The sequence below is a fragment of the Corvus moneduloides genome, chromosome 9, assembly GCF_009650955.1.
Source record: "Corvus moneduloides isolate bCorMon1 chromosome 9, bCorMon1.pri, whole genome shotgun sequence".
Taxonomy (NCBI): domain Eukaryota; kingdom Metazoa; phylum Chordata; class Aves; order Passeriformes; family Corvidae; genus Corvus; species Corvus moneduloides.
Window position 1 is genome coordinate 30,760,111 of NC_045484.1, and position 22,501 is coordinate 30,782,611.

At 48.5% G+C, this 22,501-nt stretch overlaps 1 protein-coding gene and 1 long non-coding RNA gene across 4 annotated transcripts in view; both read left to right on the plus strand.

Annotated features, from left to right (window-relative positions):
• The window catches only part of ROR1 (receptor tyrosine kinase like orphan receptor 1), a 147,138-nt gene extending 127,715 nt beyond the window's left edge, over positions 1–19,423 (plus strand). For all 3 annotated transcript variants that reach the window (XM_032118015.1, XM_032118016.1, XM_032118017.1), the window contains 5 exons: positions 7,153–7,280; positions 8,314–8,631; positions 9,451–9,696; positions 13,437–13,648; positions 16,471–19,423. In XM_032118015.1, coding sequence (XP_031973906.1) covers positions 7,153–7,280; positions 8,314–8,631; positions 9,451–9,696; positions 13,437–13,648; positions 16,471–17,895 — 2,329 coding nt within the window. In that variant the 3' untranslated portion in view covers positions 17,896–19,423. The remainder of the gene's footprint in view (positions 1–7,152; positions 7,281–8,313; positions 8,632–9,450; positions 9,697–13,436; positions 13,649–16,470) is intronic.
• Positions 19,424–20,774: 1,351 nt separating this feature from the next.
• LOC116447853 overlaps positions 20,775–22,501 on the plus strand; it is a 41,560-nt gene continuing 39,833 nt past the window's right edge. Inside the window, exon 1 of the long non-coding RNA XR_004241713.1 lies at positions 20,775–20,973. This is a non-coding gene — a long non-coding RNA (uncharacterized LOC116447853). The remainder of the gene's footprint in view (positions 20,974–22,501) is intronic.

Below are 22,501 nucleotides of genomic sequence, written 5' to 3' on the forward strand. Positions count from 1 at the left end.
TGATGGAGATGCATCCGCCAGGCTGGAATAAACTCAGAGGGCACTCATAAAATGTGTGTTTTAGGAGGGATTTGTCCCGTTTCTGAGTAGAAAACTGCCATTTTTACACAGTTCTTACCTCAAAGCAGGATTTTCAGAATTTGGGGCTGGGCATCCTTCTCAAGTCTAACCAAAATGTGCAAAATTCAGCCCTAAATTCTGAATATTCCCTCCCAGCTAGGAGGGATTTGAACAAAAAATACTGAGGGATGTGGCCAAGCTCTTAAAGGAAGTCTCTTCCCTTTGCTTGTCTTGGTGCCCAGTGCCTGGTGTGTAGGACACGGATGTGGATGGGATGTGCTCCAGCCCCATCCATCCCCTCCCAAGGCCCCTCAGACCAACAGCCAGGGGGTCTGGGATCACTCAGGGCAGAGCAGCTGCAGATTTATGGGATGGAGCTGATGATCCTTCCATCCAAACCTCCTTATCTGGAGCTTGATTCCCGATGAGGGGTGGATAAGGGTGTGTGAGACCCCTGCGGCTCCGGGAGGCGATCCAGCAGGAGGGAGGGGATTTTCTGGGCAGCACAAAGCTCCGAGAGAGGAGGCAGCGTTGAGCACGTGTAATCTTATCCCTCTTGACTGCTCTTCAAAAACATTTCACGTTTTTTCCCCCTCTGCATTTCGAAACTTGGCTGAGCTGACCTTCCAAACGTAACCTTAAAATAGCTCTGTCAAACAAAACATGAGTGCCAGGAGTTTCCTGCCATTCCCATAACTTCAAGCACATGATTTGCAGTTCATCCTGAATAACGATGTCAGAAATCTGCCAGGAAAGATCCAAACCCTGCTTCCAAGGTTGTTCCCTAACCAGCTGCAGCTGCTGAGCCACCCCAGCCTGCAGGGAATGCCCTTGGGCTTTGCAGGAGTTGTGTTAGCAAAGGGACGCTTCAGGTGTTTGGGAGGAGAAAACCATCTCTGGATCGGAATCTCAGGGCTGATTTATTGATTTTTGATCAATATTTGGCTCCATTTCGTGGCCCTAATGTGGCCCCAGTGCTAGTCTGGGCTCCCTGATGCCATCCCATTGCTAATCCCTTTAAACCAGCATCCCAAACCCACAGGAATTTTGGATTATTTATCCATATCTGGATTGGAGGCATCATTGAAAGCAGCCATCAGTCTGAATAGTGAGGTAAGAACTAAGAAAAGCAATTCCTTAGGCAGATCTTATTTAATTATTGGTATTTTTTAATCACAGAGTCCTAGAATGGTTTGGGTTGGGGAGGACATTAAAGATAATCTTATTCCAACCCCTGCCATAAGCAGGGACACCTTCCACTATCTCTCATTATTATTATTATTATTATTATTATTATCCAGAGGTGCTGTGGGACTCTATAAATGTCATTCTGTCAAAGCACAGCATAATGAATTTTTTCCTTTTCTGCCTCTGCTTTCCCAGGGAGCCATTTCAACCCTGGCTGCCCCGTGCCTTTAAAGGGGTGTCAAACAGCAGTAGCTTTTATTCCCCAGAACTTTTCCCTATATTATGCAGTAATGTGGAAGTCTGGGCAGTTCTCTTCTTTTTGCAAAGTGAAATGCAGCCCTCACGTTGCTGAAATATTATCATGAACCAGAGCCAGCGTGTTCCCATTTTCTAAGCCAGGCACAAGGGTTTTGCTCTTTGGAAAGTATGAGAGAATTTTATTCATCTGTTTGTTTTAAGGGAGACCTGCCAAGTCTAAACCCTTTCATTTCATCCCGTGCGAAGCTGGAACACGAGGTGGGAACAAAACAGAATTTATTGAACGATGTACAAATAATTTACCCAGAGAGGGGGCACTGGGTGTGTGCATAGCCATGAAAATAATTAATTGATGCACCTAGTAATTAATGGCAAAGCTTCCCTGAGCGTGTTTCTTCTCTCAGCATCATTATGGACTCAACTCCCCTAAAGCAGCACCCTCCAGAACCCCGGGTTTAGGCTGGAAATTTGGAGGGGTGAGACTCCGGTGTTGAGCAGGAGCCTTTGGATGCAGCTCTGGAGAGGGACAGGAGTGTCCCCAGACCCAGGGTATCCCACTCCTGTCCTGCACTCCTGATTTTTCCTGCAAGAGAAGAGCAGAAAGCACTTGGTTGTCTGAACCAGGCACTGCCTTTTTCCATCAATCCATTTTTTTTCCCATCAGGACTCTGCTGTTGGATAGAAATTATTTGGATAAACAGCTCTGACTGGTTCAGTGCTATGCAAGGAGCTTGTTTTTTTTAAAGCACGACAAAATGCCTTTCACTTTGTCAGTGAAAAAAATGTCTGCACAGTCCTCACCCAGAGCCAAAACTCTTCCATCTCCACTTGGTACATCTGGGAGATAATCCAGCATTTATTTGCTTTTGCTCTTCAGTTTGGTTAATTCCCATAAATCAACCTCCTCTGCATTTACACCTTAATCCACGCTGGCTTTTGGGACACTCAAAGCATTTGGGACTTTGTCTTGCCTCGTTCTGTTCTCTCCTTTGGCCATTTCTGCTTAAGATATCCAAATTAGTCCTGTATTTATGATTCTTTCTTGAAAGGTACTCATTCAAATCCTTCTGAAAGCAAAAAGGGGAAGGAAGGAAGGGAGGGAGGAAGGAAGGGAGGGAGGGAGGAAGGGAGGAAGGAAGGAAGGAAAGGAAGGAAAGGAAGGAAAGGAAGGAAGGAGGGAGGGAGGGAGGGAAGGAAAGAAAGAAAGAAAGAAAGAAAACAAGAAAGAAAAAAAAGAAAGAAAGATCCATGGGGCGTGGTAGAAATGACCACACAATGACACCATGTCTGGAATATGCATTTTTAATATATTGGATTGTAAAAAAAAATCCAGCATGATCTCATGGGTTCAGTTTTTCTGTCAATATAGGAAATACTTCTAAATGAACTCACGTTAGAGCCTGGTTACAAAGCTTTGCTGAACTGAGTTCCTGGGCTCGTTGTTGGCATTTGCTGGAAATGTTGTTTAAATTGGGGCAATTTCTTGTAATTTAGAAAAAGACTGGCAAAGAAAATTCAGGATGTTGGGAAGTTTGACAGAGAACCCTGCAGAGATGGTTTGTGTTTAGGAACCAGTTGCAGAGGAGATGGTACCACAGAGCCCCTCCAGGCTTAGTGGGAACCAATAAAATAAATACTGCAAGCTGATGGTTAATGTTTCTCTGCTCTGCCTGCTTTGTGTGGGGATGCCCAAAAAGCTGCAGAGGCAGAAATTCTGCCCAGTTCCAGAAAGGTGCTGCACTGGGAAGTGGATCAGCCTCTGGATTCACTGGAGCCTCACGCCAGGAGCAGCTGAGATAAAGAGATGGAATCAGAGAGTGGGATCTTAAAGAGATTTGGGCTGTGGACACCCTTCAAAGCTCTTTGTTCCTCGGTTTTCTGTGAACTGTGAGCAGTCAGATGCTCAAAGACACCTGAAGATGGTGTAAATTTAATCCTTGGTGCTATTATTACATCAAGCCAGAGGTATTGTCATGGGGGGAACTGCAGCGAGATCCAAAGGCAATGGGCAAGCTCCAAGATAAACATCCAGGCTGGAAATATTGACAGAGTGAAACAGAAAACAGAGTGGAAACCAAATCTGAAAAGAAATCATCTTAAAGCCCTGCGGTGCTGTATCATCTGTTGGTCACTCAAATCCAGCCCTTTGTCTTGTGCAGCTTCACCCAACACTGCCCGGGGCTTTGTGGGGTGCAGGCAGTGCAAGGAGCAGCACTGAGTTGTGGGGCAGCTCCCAGACCCCAAATCCTGTGCTGTGGTGAGGCTGGAATTGTTCCTGCAGGCTGCCATCCCTGTTTTCCACCTGCTGGCTGCTGCTCTCCCCACTTGAGCCAGAATTTGCACAAGGGATTAAGCCCATCCACAATCAGAAACGCCTCCAGGCTTGGACCGACTTCCAGTTCGTTAGGATTTAATCATTAGGATTTAAGCTGGTCTGTAAATGTTAACACATTCATTGCTGGATCAGGCCTAATTTACATCCTGCCGGAGCCAGAGGGACTCTTCCTTTCGCGGGATCAGGATCAGGAAGCAGATACACATCCGAGAAGGGATGCGGTGATTCCTTACACAGAGCAGGTGAGGGATGCCAAACGTGGACTGTGGGAAAGGAATGCGGGCTCAGCCTTGATCCCAAGAAACTGGAACTGTGTTTAAAGGCAAAAACTGATAATAGCTGTGTTTAAAGCCGAAAACCGATAGGTGTGTTTAAAACCAAAACCTGATCGCTGTGTTTGAAGCCAAACCTGATAATAGCTGAGCTCAAAGCCAAAGCGCTGCCAGGAGGCAGCAGGAGGTGGGGAATGTGTTTAAGATGCAGGAGCCCTTCATGCTTTCGTGGGTCCCGTGTCAGGCCAGGGCTCTGGATCTGGATGGGTTTGGCTGGAATGTCTGGAAAGCAGAGGGTGATCACCTCGGCAGGCATCTGTTCAGTGGGAAAGGGTCTCGGAGAGCTGTGGCTGCACCCCAAAACCGCTCTGTTGTGGGGAGCAGTGGCTCAGGGAGCTGCTGGTCAAGAGAGGAACCTCCCGGCCCTTCTTTTGTCCCTGTGACCCCCGGAGCAGCTCTGGGAGCAGAGTCCAGGGGACCACGGAGTCTCAGGGTCCTCCTGTCATACCCTGGTGCTCCTGTTCCTTTCATTTGTTTCACCCATCTGCCCCATTACGGAGCTGATTTCCAAAACAATCCTAAGTAGTTCCTGCTCCTTATGAGCTACTAATCTCCCGTTTTCCCGGTGTGAATTCCGCTGGATGCAGCCCCAGGGCAGAGCTGGTGGCATCCTGGCCCTTCCTCTTTACTCTAATCTTCCCCTCCTGAGATTATCTGCACAATCCTGCTCCTCAGGGCATTCCCAGCCAGGTGAGCTGGTGTCCCTGCTCACTCCCAGTCCTTGCTCCGCGTCCTTCCCTTCAAAGGGGAGCTTTTCTAGAGTGAAATTCCATAATAAATTTAGCCTGGAGCAAAGGAGGCTCCGGGGGGACCTTGTGGCTCTGCACAAGTCCCTGACAGGAGGGGGCAGCCGGGGGGGTCGGGCTCTGCTGGCAGGGAACACGGACAGGAGGAGAGGGAACGGCCTCAGGCTGGGCCAGGGGAGGCTCAGGGTGGACATTGGGAAATCTGCTTTACAGAAAAGGTGCTCAGACACTGGCACAGTGCTGAGTCCCCATCCCTGAAGGGATTTAAAATCCCTGTGGATGTGGCTCTTGGGGACATAGGGCAGTGGTGGCCTTGGCAATGCTGGGGAATGGTTGGACTCGACCTTAGCGGGCTTTTCCAACCTTAAAGGATTTTATGATGCTATAATTCTATAAAAATTATAAATGATTAATTAATGATATCCTATCTGAGCATTTAGTGATGAGGAGATGAACTGAACCCCAGAGCCTGCAGTCGCTGTTGGGTTTTTTCAGCTCAGGTTTCAGCTTTTCTGTTCAAGAACCAACAGAATAAAAATATTTTCACCAGAGCTGGTTCCATGCAGGAACCCAAGGATGTGGTTGAGTGTCCCTGCTTGCATCGCAGGGTTTCTTTGTCGGCTGAACACCTGAGGCACCTCAACCTTCCCTCGGGCTGTTGTTAATGAAGGGTTTAATTGGCAGTTCAAGGCCGTGCTTTTGCAACCCAGCTTCCAGTGTGCTTGGGAACATCTTGGAACCATCATCCAGTGAAACCTGGACCCTTTCCCACTGATTTCCCCATGGTGGGATGTCCACGGAGGAGGTTTCCATCTCTCCCACCCCTCTTTCCCACCCCTTCGTCTTCACACTCATAAATTATGCGCTTAATCCCTGGGGATTGGCTTCTCCCCGTGAACGCTGCGTGAATCCCGGGACGCTGCTCTGGTAGCCCGGCAGTGCCCGGAGGTGTCTGGGGTGTCCTGGAAGGCGATCCCAGCGCTTCTTCCCACTAATCCCATTAGCTGGCGCTGGCCCCGGTGACAGGGCACTGGGAGCGGCCCTGGCTCTCTAAGGCAGCACACAATGAACGGGCGACTTCAAAGAGCCCCCATGGAATTTGCATTTCCAAGCTCTCACAGCCAAGGTCTTCAGGAGGGGATGAAAGTGGCTTTTGTTAAACTTAATGGCAGAGTTGATTAAAAAAAGCTCTGATTTTTCCCTTATTAAGGCGTAGTGTGATTCCACTGTTGGGCTTTCGGCATCTGGGGGAGGGAGAATTCCACACACAAAGGAAGTAACCTGTTCCCTACCCGGCTGTCATCATCCCTAGGGATATTCCACTATCATTTATCCGAATTTGAGAGCCATAGAGGAGCTGTCCGGGCTGGGCATGAATAACAAAGAAAATATCAGCAGATTTTCATTAAGCACCTCCTTTTCCTGGGACCTCAGCAGAGCCGAGGTGTCTGTCCAGAAAATCCATCCCGAAAATCTCCGTGCAAAATATAGGAGTTTAAAGGGCTGATTCATGCAGTTGGGATTTCAGGGATCATGTACTAAAACCCCTCCTCCAAACCCCCCAAAAACTCCCTGTTCAGTGCTGATTATACAAAATACCCAGGGACTGCCCTGGTCTTCAGAGCTTCAGTAATTTCCTTTCCTTGCTTTGTTTGAAGAACATTGGCAAATAATTTCCCATCTGGATTTCTGTATTAAATATCTCCTATATTGCCTAAAAGAAAGCACCTAATGAAAGAAATGTGTCTGTTGAACTCCTGTCTCAGCTTTGGGTCTGTCTTAGCACTAAATGTTACCACACATGGAAGATTGAGCAAACATTTCCTCTTTCCAGGGTATCGGTGCTGGCAGAGGTTGGATTTTCTATATACACTTCAAATTCTGTTTGCATGACTCTTCCTGCTGTGTTTATCAATATTAAGGAGGAGCTTGGTTCAAAAATAGAAAACTATGTGTTAGCTGCTTTAAATAAACATAAATCCCGTTTTTCCAGGCCGTTTATATTTCTCTTCTAATCAAGGCTGGGTGTAGGTCTGAGCAGAGCCTTGAGAGCACTCATTTCATACAACATCCATGTGTATTTTGGCTAAGCTGAAACGCCTCTTTTTACCAGGCAGATGAAGGGGGTGTATTTAAACAAACAAACATTCAAGATCTTGTCTAATAGAAGGAAATAATCCTGATTGTTTTCAATATTTTACAATCACAACTTTATGTTTCTGGCTGATTTCAGGGATGAGTATGAGGAGGATGGGTTTTGCCAGCCTTACAGGGGCATCGCCTGCGCCCGCTTCATTGGGAACAGAACCATCTACATGGAGTCCTTGCACATGCAGGGGGAGATAGAAAATCAGATTACAGGTGGGTAGAAACACCTTGGCTGCTTCCCCACTGAGCTGTCTGCTCCCAAAAAGCTGCTGGAGTTTTATAAGCAGTAACGTTATTTTTCTTTGGTCTTTATTCCCTCTTGCCACGAGCTCGTCCGGGTGTCTCTGCTGCTCCAGCTGCCCCCAGAACACCTAAAAAAATGATTTTTCAAGGAGAAGGGGCTGTGTGTTTACAGCCCCTGGGAGACTCAGGGCTGCTGTTATCCCAGCAAGTTTTGAAAGCAAAGGGGGGCCCGCCTTAGTTGATTTTAGGTGCCTGGAATAATTTAGGTGCTGGGAAAGGCTGCATAAATAATCCAGCAGGTAGAGGTTTTCCTTTGGATTTAGGGAAGAACCAGTTACCCTTATTTTTGAAGGATGTGCTGATGGGGTCGCTGAATTCACAGACATCATAGATATCATGATATTCTCTAGTTTTTATATAAATTAACTTGGCCTGATCCTAGCCCTGGTAAGCATCTCTATATTCAGATTTTTTTCCTTGCTGTCAGAATATCCCAAATTTCTCTTCTCCCTTTGTCCCCAAATACTGTCAGCATTGCAAAAAAAGGCTTCTTCATTGCCCCAACAAAGGCAATGTGCAGCTACCAGTTCATAATCTTCCAGCATTTTGTTAGAAAAGTTATTTGGGATTGTATGAAAGTTGTCACCTTCCACGAGGGAACCGGTGCTGTCACCCTGCAGGAATTTGGGGTTTACCTGTTGGGCTTCCAAATACTACATGAATTTGTAAATGATTCTAAGTTATTTGGGAGGAAAAAAAGGAATAATTAAAGGAATAATTAAGTTTAGGGGTTGGGTAATGATCTTAGCATTAATCCCATGTTGAAAACCTGATGTGTTTTCCTTGTCAGTGGAATCAGCATCGTTAATGACTTCCAGTGTAATTAGTGCTGTGCATTCCTGTTCATCACCTGAACAGCTGCAGTGGGAAGTGAGGGTTACACTGGGAAGGCAACAGCACGGGAATAACATTCCCAAATCAAATCCTTGTGTGTGTTTTCCAGCTGCCTTCACCATGATCGGCACCTCCAGCCATTTGTCGGACAAGTGCTCCCAGTTTGCCATCCCTTCCCTGTGCCACTACGCCTTCCCCTACTGTGACGAGACCTCCTCGGCTCCCAAACCTCGGGATCTGTGCCGGGATGAGTGTGAGATCCTGGAAAACGTCCTGTGCCAGACCGAGTACATTTTTGCCAGGTCTAATCCCATGATCCTGATGAGGTTGAAGCTGCCCAACTGTGAAGATCTGCCCCAGCCTGACAGCCCCGAGGCTGTCAACTGTATCCGGATTGGGATTCCAATGGCTGATCCCATAAATAAAAGTAAGTGAAAAATGTCTGGTTCTCCATGGAAAAGGTACTGCTGTGCCAAGATTGGCTGGAAGGGCTCGTGCATCCCAGCTGGAGCCAGTGCTGGGCTTTGACAGCTCGCAGGTGAATTTCCCAGCACCAGCATTTCCCCCAGCTTGTCCAGAAGGGGTGGGAATTCTGAAGGATTTTTTCAGGAATTCTGAAGGACTTTTCCAGGTCTTTTCTAATTAATACGGGGTAGAAAACTATGGAGTGTAAGCATTTGGATGCTGAGGAACATGGGTGGCTTCATCCTCCCTGCCTCCTTCATCTTCCTCCCACCTCAGCCTGACATGCTCCAGCAGCACCACGGCTGCAGTGTAGGGATGCTTGTCAGGAGGAACATTTGTAGGGCTGGATCCATGGCTGTCCTGCCTAAGCCAGCCTAATTTTAGGCTCTGGCTAAGCCCACTCTTTGATCAGGCTGGGCTGCAGCCTGTTCCAAACACTTCCACATCTGAACAGTCAAATATAAAACATGGCTCCCACAAGTTCTCCACCTTCCTATGAAAATAAGGGCTGCAGTTCAGGTTCCCACTGGAGTTTTGACTTCCTCTGTGTATCCTATATTAAAAACGCTTGGCAGAAGCTCTTTTCATTGCAGGAGCATAAGCTTAAAATCCTCCCAGGAATGCGAATGCAAAGCAGGCCCAGCCTTGCAGCCGCAGCAAACTGGGAGCCCACGCTCCCCAACTGGGCCAGCAGGAGTTTGCTGGGAGATGCCAACAGCTCATCCCCGTGGATGCTGCATCCACCACCGACCGTGGCTTTGGCTTTTGGTTGTCTTTGCAGATCACAAGTGCTACAACAGCACGGGCGTGGATTACCGGGGCACGGTGAGCGTGACGCGCTCGGGGCGGCAGTGCCAGCCCTGGAACTCGCAGTACCCCCACACCCACACCTTCACTGCTGCCAGGTACCCCGAGCTCAACGGGGGCCACTCCTACTGCAGGAACCCTGGAAACCAGAAGGATGCCCCGTGGTGCTTCACCTTGGATGAGAACTTCAAGTCGGAGCTCTGCGATGTCCCGGCCTGCGGTAATGCCTGACCCGGGTTGGGTTTGAGCTGGGGGCAAAAAGGGGAAGGGTTTGGTCACGTCGTGGGAGAAAAATGCACAAAGTGTCTTCTGTAAATCCCTAATAACAGAGGTGTAGGAAAGGCTGGCTGGCCCTGCTCTGAGGAGACCTTTGAGCACTTGCTGCCCCTGCAGTGACAAAGTGGTGGCATGAAAATAATTTCCTGGGGAATGGCTGTGCACTGCCAGCTCAAGTGTTCCTGACTTTCCAGGTTGTTGTTCCAATCAATACAACTCCTTAGGCCAAATTAAATTGTAGAAACATAGAAATGTTTAGGTTGGAAAAGCCCTCCGAGGTCATCAAGTCCAACCACCCCCAGCACTGCCAAGGCCACCACTGACCCTCCTCCCCAAGTGCCACATCCACACGGCTGTTAAATCCCTTTTTAAGTCCTTTTTAAGACTCCACCACTGCCCTGGGCAGCTGTGCCAGGGCCAGACACCCCTTTCAGTGAAGAAATTTTCCCTGATGTCCACCCTGCCCCTCCCCTGGCCCAGCCTGAGGCCGTTCCCTCTCTCCTGTCCCTGTTCCCTGCCAGCAGAGCCCGACCCCCCCGGCTGCCCCCTCCTGTCAGGGACTTGTGCAGAGCCACAAGGTCCCCCCTGAGCCTCCTTTGCTCCAGCCTGAGCCCCTTTCCAGCTCCCTCAGCTGCTCCAGCCCCTTCCCCAGCTCTGTTCCCTTCCCTGGACATGCTCCAGCCCCTCCATGGCTTTCTTCTTGTGAGGGGCCCAAAAACAGGGAGAGGGTTTGAGATGCACATGATAGAGCCCAGACTGTCTGCCTTCCCCCTCATCTACCCTTTCAGTAAGAACATAATTTAGATCCCATTTTGGCATCGATTCTCATCTTTCCATTAATTGAAAAAGACTTTGGAGCAGACTCAGAACATGTCTCACTGCAGGAATGTTCATAACCATAACCAGAAAAAATTTAATTTGGTTCTGGCTATGGAGCAGGGACATCAAAGGTATCTCCTTTCCAAGGGGAAAGGTAAATGTTACTGTGACAACTTGAAGGGCAACATGAAATTTTGTGTGAAACTTTGAATTTCCATAACATTTCTGAGTGCATTTCTGGCATGTCCACGCAAATAGCTGCATTTTTTCTTGGCCTGTTATCAATATTGTTATTTCTACATGCAGATAAAACAATCAGGACCCATTTGTTCAGGTCTTCCACTTGCTTCCCCTGGGTCTCTGAAAAGCAGAATCAAATGAGAGCTGAGTCTCCCTTTTTGTTCATTTTGCAAACCCTAAATGCAGCCAGGGCAGTTCTGTAAAAACTTCAGCTGCAGCTCAGAGCACCTGGCAATGTCACCTCTGTTTTTTAAACAAGGCCTGAGCTGTGTTGGCAGTGCTGGTTTAAGAGTTGGACTTGCTGATCTCTGAGGGCTTTTCCAACCTCAACAATTCTGTGATTTCCCCCACACTTTTTGAGTCCTGTATCTCTTCTGCTGTTATTTCAACAGAAATAACCAAAAACTATTCTGAAGATTCTTGTGCCAGTCCCCTCTAGATGGGCTCTGAGATGCCAAGCCGGCCTCAGGCTCCTGATCTGGGATACCAGGACACTTTTGGAGCCTAAGTCTCTGATTTTCAAGCTTTGCTTGGTAATAACTGAGATACGGGCTGCCCTGGAGAATTCCTGACAAAGGTTTTAATTGCCAAAACCTCTCACTGCTGCCTTAAATGGTACCCGTTGTTCGTGGCTTTATTATTCTAACTACAGACAGAGCTGGATCAGGTGAGCAGTAATTGAATTGTTAAGTGCTAATCTGCATATTAAAACCAGAATACCGTGTGGGACTCCCATTCTGCCGGTTTTGCACTGGCTGAAAGAGCCATTTGAGGCCCAGTTTAATCAGTATTGTGCATTCTGCCTCACCAGGACATGCCTAGATGGGAAATGGATTTAATTAGGGTGGCTCCCAAGAAGCCCATTAACCTAATGAGGCTTCACTGCGGGGGCTGCTACTTAATAAGAATAATAATTGCCTTTGACTGGAATAGCTCAGGTGATGAACTGGTGCCCAGGTCTCCCTCTGCCTCGTGCTGCTGCTTTCTTTTCCTTTCTTCAACTGTATCTCACAAGCTGTGAGAGATTTGTTTCATCAAAGTTTGTCAGCCTGATTGCGGGAAGATGTGAAACACGGCGTAATTCGAGCATGAGGCTTAGCAAAGCCAAGCCTAAGACGGTTTGGAAGGACAGGGGAAGGGCAGTGTGTGAATCCCTGCCTCTCTGGGAACAGGGAAAATGTCATGGGGACGGTGCTTTAGTCGTCTCCTGTTTCCCAAAGGCTGTAGGAATATTTGGGATACCTCCCCTCTCAATTAAAAACCCGATAGCACGACTTAATCTGAAAGGAATGATCAGAGAGGAGCATGGGGGGAGCAGAGGACAGCGTGAGCCTGAAAGAGGAGAGGGGTTATGCAAAGTGCCACGCAGAACCATTTGAACTTTGCCTCTGCCACAATTTGAGTCAAGCCCAAGCTCCAGATCAAGTTCATGTTTAATGAAGTGCATAAAAGAGATCTGTGTGGGCCGCTAAGCACTTGTACAAATCCAGCCTGGAAAACACAGACAAACAAACTGGAGTGACCCTGCAGGGATAATAAAACATCCCCCGTCCTCCCAGACTCCCTAAGGCTGCCTCAGGCATTGCCAATGCCCTCGGAAGCAGCCAGGGCGGCCTGGGCTCCCGGGATCCTCCAAGTTCCCCTGTAGTGAGTGTGTTAATCCGGGTGTAATTCCAGCCTAAACCTTGGGAATGCTCCTGGGAAATGGCAGAGCAGGGCAGGCGTCAGTGTCGCTGTGCCTGGAGCACTCAGGATGGAGGATCTGTCCTTCTGCCCGAGCTCCTCCCAGAGCCTCTCCCCTCTCCTGCTGCTTTTCCCTCCGAGCAGCGTTCCCTGGGAAGCCAGAGGCAGCCAGGGGGATGCAGTGCTGGATATCCTAGGCAATGGCAAAGAGGGGATCATGTTCCTGAAATTAATGGCTGGGAAGAGCCCTGGGAGGGAGCAAGGATTGCAGGGAGCCTTTGGACTGTGTTACACCATCCTCCATCCCAGCTCTTCTGGATCCTTCCTTTTCACCGCTGCTCCAGCTTCCCTGGTGCTGTTCTGCTTGTAGGGAACTGTTCTTTTTTTCACTCCATCTCCTCATATCCATTCCTTTTCGCTGGAAAGGGATTGGTTGAACCTTTAAAGGGAGGCAGCTCCCAGAGTGTTCTCCTTTAAATTGTCTTAAATCAAGACACAAAATAAGGAGTTTGTGTTCCCACCAGAGCTTTTCTTGGAAACATAGAATGGCCTGGCATGGAAGGGACCTTCAAAATCATTTAGTTCCAACTCCCTGCCATGGGAAGGGGCACCTCCCACAAGCTTCTTCCATAAGGTGTTCTAGAAATTCACTTTTCTGTGGATCTGTGTTAGGCCATGACTTCATTTCACCCCAAGCAAAGTCCACCTCACATCATTCCACTGTTTCCTGCCCATCAGTACCTTTGACCTTACAGGGACAGTTTGTTACTCCACTAAATAATTCTTTCTTTTAATATTAATAAAATGAATCAGCATTCAAGGTGGATTTCAGCAAGATAAAATGGATGTTTTATTCTTTTTAACACTTCTAGTTGGCCCAGGGATGTGTTTGTCTCTGTGGGATGCTTCATTCATGGTTGGTTTTTTTTCTTTCTGAACCAGATTACAAGGATTCCAAGGAAAAGAATAAAATGGAAATCCTGTACATCCTGGTGCCAAGTGTTACCATTCCCCTGGCCATAGCCTTGCTCTTCTTCTTCATCTGCATCTGTCGCAACAACCAGAAATCCTCATCCCCTCCGGTCCAGAGGCAGCCGAAGCACGTCCGGGGGCAGAACGTGGAGATGTCCATGCTCAACGCCTACAAGCCAAAGGTAATCCCAGATTTCTGCCTCCACACTTGCTGTCTCCACAGGCAGGGAGGGAAATGTGCAAACAACTCAGCACTGAAATATTCAGGTGGTTTCCAGCCTGTGATTTCTGTGATTTTTGTGAGGGTTTTCTCAGCAGCAGCAGCAGCAGCAGCGTGTGCTGGACCAAGGGGGTAATTCCCTGTGTGTCCATGTCCCTGGAGAAATGATGGAGTTTTTGTGTGATAAAGCAAGGAACCCCTTCCTGAAGCATCTCTTAGAACATCTCATTTAAGTGAAAGAGTAATGTAGGTAAAGATGTGATTCAGCATTTCCCCAGGAGAGCTTCTCATGGCTCTGCTCTGTTCATCTGTCACCTTTCGCTCAGCTGACATCACTTCTGGAAAGATTTGTTCCTTGCTTTTTCAGGTTTATCCTTTCATTTAAAAGGAGAAATGACCAAAACAGCCCCAAAGCTCTGCCTGCAGCTCTGGCCAGCCCAGCTCCTGTTTGGCTTCACCACAGCCCCACATTCAGGAAGAATTTTAAAAAATCATTTAGATTTAAGTATGATCAACCTCGTGCTCCTGATTTCCTGAGTGGGACGTGCAGACCTGGCTGTGTCACCCAGGGCAGGGCTGGAAGTTCCTCCTGCCATCCACAGGCACAGGAATGCCCTGGAAGAGCATTTCCCTTGTGTTTCACACCATGCCAAGGCTCTTGATCCTCGTGGGTCCCTTCCAACTCAGGATATTTTCTGGCTCTTCAAGAACTTGATGGGTTTTGTTCTTTTGAAGCACTTCAGAGAGAAAATCTCTGTCTCAGTCCCACACACACTGGCCTGGTGATTTTATCTTCCTTCTCCTTGGAAGTTCCCAATTCCAACTTTCCTGTAAAGCTTGGAGTAACTTTATCTCAAAATGTTGGTAGCAGTGCAAAAAACATTTAACAAGTCAGTGTCCAAACCACATCCTGCATCCAACCTCCTGGAATATTTTGTTAAATTTGGGATTGCTTCTTCCTCTCTGTTCCGCTGGGAATTTTAAGCGTGCAATCCTGGCTAAACTGGAGATAATGGGAATCTCAGCATCCTTTTATTGAGGATGCAATTCCCACCTTTCCTGCTGGCACACACAGCACAGGGAAGCAGAAATGCCTGGAAATTGTTGCAAATATTGACCATTCTCCTTCCTTTCAATTTGCAAGTCATGTGCTGCAAGAATATTTTCATTTTATTTCTGCTAATTCGGGATTTTCCCACTGGGAAAGCCAGCTCTCCCCGTCCCCAGTGTTTTGATGGCCTTTCAAACAATATTTTCAAGGAAAGGAAGTGGAATCCTATTTTTAAATCACGTAGCCAGTTATGATGTCAGCTTTGGGTGAAAACAAATTTAAGCTTCAAGCTCCCACTGAGGCAGTTGTTTGCTTGGATAAACAGGAATGTTAGCATTTCCTCCAGTTTTAAGGGGTTTTAATTGCCTTCAGAAATATAATAAATTAAGGATGTCTTGTCATGGAGCTGAAGAAGAGGTGGAAGGGGTGGGTTTCCCTCTCCCTTTCCCCTGACCTGCTGCCTCTTGTGTATTTTACACTTCCCTACCTTTCGGACACCCGTGTGTGACAAATACTTGTCAAACAAAAGCCGAGCAGATTTACAACTGCTTCACTCCGAACGAGCCCTTCCTGCCAAAACTTTATGACTTCATTTTCTTCCCCAGTTTTCCACTCTGTTGATTCAAACAGACGGACCCAGGCTCAGGTCAGACAGAGGTCATTTCACTTTCATTACTAAAATATAATTTACAATATGCCAGACCTAAACAAGTTTTAGCCTAAAGGATTTGGGTAATATAAACCATCTGTTCCTCAACAATATAGCTAATTTCCTGCCATCACTGGGCAGTCTACTGGGCTGCCTGCTTAAATGGCTGTATTATTATTATTATTATCATAATCATTATTATGATTATTAATGCAGTGTTTGTCTGAAAGTCAGAAGTGATCAATACAGTTAGAATTAATTCATGCTAAAAGGGCTTTTTTCCGTGATTATTTGAAATGTCAGTTCTTTTCCCACATTGCCACTGGAAAGCTGCCCTCGCATGATTTCAGGAATGCCAATGCCAATGTTTACACTCATTTACAGAACCTAGATCCCAAACTCATTAACCTTAAATTACTACCTGTGGCTTTACTGAGGGCCCTAAATGAGTGGGTTTGGGTGTTACAAGCACAAGTGGAAGTTGGGAATAATACGGGTTCTTTATGGCCCAGGAGTGAATATCTGCACTCTGAAGGGCAATAAATGTTTAAAAGGTTTGCTTTTCTCCTTTGGCCACTCTCGGGGTTTTAGGATGGAACAGAAATAGTGGGAACAGAAACAGGCTCTGCTGTACCTGGAAGGGTTAATAGCAAAGTCAAGGCAGAATTGGCTACAAGGCCGTGGCTTTAAAACAAAATAATTTTTTTCCTGCTAAAATTCCAGGCCCTGGCCCATAAAACACTTCAGCATGGACCTCTTAGAGCATGGGAATTGCCTCAATTCCTGAAATTAGTCACATTCAATTGGAAGTACAGAAATGCCCAAGGCCAAATGCCGAGATGCTGATGGCTCCTGTGTATATTTGGGTCCAGTTCTTGTTGTATCTGACCTTGTGGAGAGGATGGAAAGGAATTCTTTTTGTTACTTTTTGGAGCATGGTGATCCCGTTTGGATCCTGGTGTCCCTCGGGTGGGATCATTGCTCCTGTGCCCGTCTCCTTGGCTCCCACACATCCTGCACCAAGAGATTTCACTTAAAAAAGGCTGGTTTCGGTCCTGATGTGTTACTGGTGTTTCTCTCACAGAGTAAAGCCAAGGAGCTGCCCCTCTCTGCCGTTCGCTTCATGGAGGAGCTGGGGGAATGCGCTTTTGGCAAGATCTACAAGGGCCACCTCTACCTGCCGGGCATGGACCACGCCCAGCTCGTGGCCATCAAGACCCTGAAGGACTTTAACAACCCCCAGCAGTGGGCGGAATTCCAGCAGGAAGCGTCCCTCATGGCCGAGCTGCACCACCCCAACATCGTGTGCCTGCTGGGCGTGGTGACGCAGGAGCAGCCCGTGTGCCTCCTGTTCGAGTACATGAACCAGGGCGACCTGCACGAGTTCCTGGTCATGCGCTCGCCGCACTCCGACGTCGGCTGCAGCAGCGACGAGGACGGCACGGTCAAGTCCAGCCTGGACCACGGCGACTTCCTGCACATCGCAGTGCAGATCGCGGCCGGCATGGAGTACCTGGCCGGACACTTCTTCGTCCACAAGGACCTCGCCGCCCGCAACATCCTGATCGGGGAGCAGCTCCACGTGAAGATCTCCGACCTGGGGCTGTCCCGAGAGATCTACTCGGCCGATTATTACAGGGTGCAGAACAAGTCCCTGCTGCCCATCCGCTGGATGCCCCCCGAGGCCATCATGTACGGCAAGTTCTCCTCCGACTCGGACATTTGGTCCTTCGGAGTGGTTTTGTGGGAAATATTCAGCTTCGGCCTCCAGCCGTATTACGGATTCAGCAACCAGGAGGTGATCGAGATGATCCGGAAGCGCCAGCTGCTGCCGTGCTCCGAGGACTGTCCCCCCAGGATGTACAGCCTGATGACGGAGTGCTGGCACGACCTGCCCTCCCGCAGGCCGCGCTTCAAGGAGATCCACGCGCGGCTGCGCTCCTGGGAGGGCCTCTCCAGCCACACCAGCTCCACAACCCCCTCGGGCGGCAACGCCACCACCCAGACCACCTCCCTGAGCGCCAGCCCCGTCAGCAACCTCAGCAACCCCAGGTATCCCAACTACATGTTCCCGGCGCAGGGAATCCCCCAGGGCCAGATGGCGGGGTTCATGGGGCCGCCCTTACCTCAGAACCAGCGCTACATCCCCATCAACGGATACCCCATCCCGCCGGGATACGCCGCCTTCCCCGCCGCCCACTACCCCCCGCAGGGCCCTCCCCGCGTGATCCAGCACTGTCCCCCTCCCAAGAGCCGCTCCCCCAGCAGCGCCAGCGGCTCCACCAGCACGGGCCACGTCACCAGCTTGCCGTCGTCGGGATCCAACCAGGAAGCCAATATTCCCTTGCTATCCCACATGGCCATTCCCAGCCACCCGGCGGGGATGGGTATGACAGTGTTTGGCAATAAAACTCAAAAACCCTACAAAATTGACTCCAAGCAGTCCTCCCTGTTGGGAGACTCCAGCATCCACGGACCCAGCGACTCCATGATTTCGGCGGAATTGTAAATAGGCGAGGCCTTTGTAAATAGCGCTCTTGGCGACGCAGACTCGGAAGTGGTAGGAAAGATTTTTTTTCTATTCAAATATTTTATTAAAGATCCTTCTGGTTGTTGGACAGACATTGCAGCAAAGTGTCTTCTGTGAAGTTGCACTGCTCGCCAGGATGGGCAGGCACAACCAGACAGATCCTCGTGGTGGGAATCCTCAGCCTTGGCCACGTTTCTCCAAGTGCCACCAACAATTCAAAGAGGGAATTTGAGGGGTTTTTTTTAAATAAAAACATTTTATCCAACACTTCTTCACAGCTTTTTAAACCTCCGGCGTGGTTTAAATCACAGGAACTTTTTTTTAATACTGAAAACCATATTTTAATATTTGTCTCTTTTTTTAGGAGATGCAAAGATTCGGAGATCTGGGTGTGCAATTTCAGTGCCAATAGGGAAAATATCTGTAAATTTTGCAGTCGAGGGTTGTGTGTCAAATATGTGATCTGAGAGCTGAATAAATTACTTCAGGTGGGATTTTGGTCTCTGGTTTAGTCAGGAGTCTGAGCTCAGATTCAGACCAAAAAATGTCATTTATGAGACAGCACAAATGCTCGAGTTATCAGCTTGCAGTCTACAAACCTCAATCTGCTGCTGGCTGCTAAGGACAGCTGGAGTTCTTAAGGAATTGCCTTAAAGGAACTGAAATTAAAGAGCTTTAATTTCAGAACCTGAATCAACTTCTTCAGAGCTAACATTTCATGATCTAGTCGCTCAAGCAGGAATTTTATATCCTTTTGTTGCTATGCAACTGTGTAATGGAAAAGCGCCAAACCACAGTTTTGTATATGACAATCAGTTTTCCCAGGAATATTTATTGTGTCATTTCAGTGACTCTGACTCCAGTAACCCTGGAAAAAGGGAGACTCACATTCCGTCAGGCAGCAAATCCATCGATAGCAATTGTGTCTAATAATGTGAATTAGTGCTGATTTTCCACTTAGAAATGCACCATTTGTGTCATTAAAATACCCATTCAGGTAGAACCAATTGAGATTCTTCATTTGAAACCACTTTAATGAGCTACACACGTGCTGTGTACGGTACATTTTCCACAGACTCTTTTTTTGTACTGAATAATATTTTTATTGTCCACAAAAACAAATCTTGTGCTCAGTTGACAATGTTGTATAATAGGACTTTATTTTTATCTTTTTGCACAAAAGTGTGATGATGTTTTTTGTACAGCAGAAGTGAAAATACATCTCTGCATTTTATATCTTGGGCTGTTTCTTTTGATTTTTACCCTGATGTAGATGTTCCTGAAATATATTATGGTGATACTCAGCCACTACCTTATACAAATACCTTTCTTTGTTTTCACTGCATGCGTTTAATCACTGTATTACTTGATGATTGAGTTATTAATTATGGGCATTTCAATTAGGCAAGCATGAAAAAAATGTAATAACAAAGGCTATTTTATAATTGAGATACGTGCATTTTTGTATTTCACGTGCCAGAGATGATATTAAACACTGATTATTTTATGCTGCTGTTTATTAAAACATTGTTTTACCATAAACACGCCGGCATTTCCTCCATCCTGAAATGGCTGAAGGACATGGAATGATCTCCCTCCCCTGGCTCCCAGTTACCAGGGAAGCTGAGTTGGTATCAGCCAAGCATCCTTGGCTTTAATCAGGAATTAGGAATAACCTAATCCTTAAGGAGCAGCAGTGGGATCATAAAATATTCCCTCACACACTTTGTGGTTTTATGTTCAAACCACTCACGGCTCAGTTTGAGGTTTTTCCTTTATTTCAAAGCTGGGTCCTTAAGGTTAAAGTATTTTTAGATGTGAACCAGCTCTGAACGACACACCTGGAAAGCTTTGGAAGGACCTCTCCCTGCCCTGCCTCTCAGCAGGGAAAATCTGGGAATTCTGAGGCTGAAATCACAGTCTGACCTCACACCTGATGCACAGGGAGGTAACACAGAGAGGCAGGAACTCCTCAGAGAGAGAAGAGAGAGCAAAATCTAAAGAAACTGATGAGGTAATGTGGAAAATAAATGTTGCCAGAAATTACGGAATCACTCCTCAGGTGGGGATGCAGGCACAGGATGAAAGCTGCTTTTGTGGCAAACAAAGGGAGAGGGAATATTCCAGATGCTAAATCATGATCCCTTCTTTCTTCAAGGAGAGAGCACTGCCAAGGCTGTTGGAAATGTAGCAGTCTTGGCTGGATTGAGAAGCTCTGGAGGATTGGGATAAAACTCTGGATAAACACTGTTTACTGAGTGTTACACCGGGGATACTGCAACGTGTATCAAACCAGGAGGCCCGTAGAAAGAAGTATATATGGACGGATTGTTGCTGGATGTTTCAGAGATGTTTATTTCCCCAGCCATGGCCGGGGCTCTGCCGAGGGTCCCTCACAGCCCGGGCCGAGGGTCCCTCACAGCCCGGGCCGGGGAGCCCTCACAGCCCGGGCCGAGGGTCCCTCACAGCCCGGGCCGGGGAGCCCTCACAGCCCGGGCCGGGGAGCCCTCACAGCCCGGGCCGGGGAGCCCTCACAGCCCGGGCCGGGGAGCCCTCACAGATCGGGCCGGGGAGCCCTCACAGATCGGGCCGAGGAGCCCTCACAGCCCGGGCCGGGGAGCCCTCACAGCCCGGGCCGGGGAGCCCTCACAGATCGGGCCGAGGAGCCCTCACAGCCCGGGCCGGGGAGCCCTCACAGCCCGGGCCGGGGAGCCCTCACAGATCGGGCCGGGGAGCCCTCACAGCCCGGGCCGGGGAGCCCTCACAGCCCGGGCCGGGGAGCCCTCACAGATCGGGCCGGGGAGCCCTCACAGCCCGGGCCGGGGAGCCCTCACAGCCCGGGCCGGGGAGCCCTCACAGCCCGGGCCGGGGAGCCCTCACAGCCCGGGCTCAGGCTCCTTCCCGCGCAGGGAGCACGGAACAGCCAAGGGGAGCGAGGCTGAGCAGGGGCTGGGAAACCCCGTGCGTCCCCTCAGGGCCGCGCTGCCAGGGCTTCATGGCGGGCGGAGGAGACCCCGACAACTGAGCCTTCAGTCTGGACCATCTCATCTCCTCCAGGTTGGTTGTGTTGCTGGGAAAGAGAATAAATATTTGCTGGTTTAAAGAGCACGATGCAGGGCCTGAAGTGGGGATTTGGATCCTTTGTTCCCACCGAGGGGTGACTGGGCTGGATCGAGAGGTAAAGGCCAGAGCTGCCTGTGCAGAAATGGGGGCTGGAAAGCTCAGAACTCACCAGGATGTGTTTATTCAGGAATGGTCAGAAGGGAATGTGTGCCTTGCTTTGCAGGAACAAGGATTTCCAGGAAGGCTGGGAAATACTCGATTCCATTTCCTTGTCCCATGAGCTCACCAGGAGAGCTCTGAAACACCCACCCAGCTCCAACCACTCCTGACAGCAGGAAAACTCTCCAAGGACAAACCCGTGCTGGATCCAAAGCTCTGGAATGTGTGTTTACCTTCCACATCCACTGGCTCTTGTTCCTGCACATTCTTCAGGAGGAATTTGGCTTTTTTTGGCAGGATTCAGCCTCCTCAGGGTGTCTGAGCCTTGGCTTTGCCTCCTCCCAAGGAGGTTGAGCATCCAAAGGAGATGGTTTGAGTTGGGAGGGACCTTAAATCCCGTCCCATTCCACGGGCAGGGACACCTCCCACTGTCCCAGGCTGCTCCAAGCCCCATCCAGCCTGGCTTTGGACACTGTTAGGGATCCAGGGGCAGCCACGGCTGCTCTGGGAATTCTGTTCCAGGGCCTTCCCACCCTCACAGGGAGCAATTCCTTCCCAGTATCCCATTTGATGGTGCAGCGCAAGCTCCCAGGTGGTTCTGGTGTGAGCGCAGGACTTAGAAAGCACAGTCCTGCAAAAAGTGACATTTGAACACAGTTGCTCTAAAGAACATTTTTGCACAAAAACCCCCAATATTTTCCCAAAACCACTCCACTGGACAAAAAAAAAAAAAAAAAAAGTCGATTTTTTCATTTGCAGAAAAAATATGGCAGCATCTCTCTTGTGTGTTACAATATTCCAGTGTTTCTTTATGAGTTCGTGGTTCTGTGGTCAGGGGCTGGAATGAGCAGCTGGTTCTGCTGCAGAACATCCATGGAAAAACTCCATCCATGGGCCTGGAGCCTCTCAGAAATGTGATGGCTGTGGAATCCAAGCAGCAATTTTTATCTTGCTGTGGGCTATCTTTGATAGGAGGAGAGAGAATATTGCCCCTGAGTCGGTCACTCTCCAGCCCCTCGTATTTTTGCCTGTTTGATCTCCCCCAGATTCAAGTCCAGCCCTTTGCAGGGCAGTTTCTGTGGCTGAGGTAATAGAAAATTATTAAAACCAGAGAGAGACACAATATTGGGCCTGCACATCAAAAGCTCCTTAAGACAAAGGAAGGAAAATTGACTCGAAACTGGAATTATTGGAAGCATCTGTGGTGTCCTTTATTTCCCATTTAACAGCGCAGCACGTTTGGGAATGGTGTCGGGCTGGTTCTGGGCCTTAATTTGCTGAGTTTTACCCTAAAACCTGTGGTTTATCTGCTCCTGCAGAGGGAACAGCAACTCTTGGGAAATGAATTTTGACCTTGAGACAC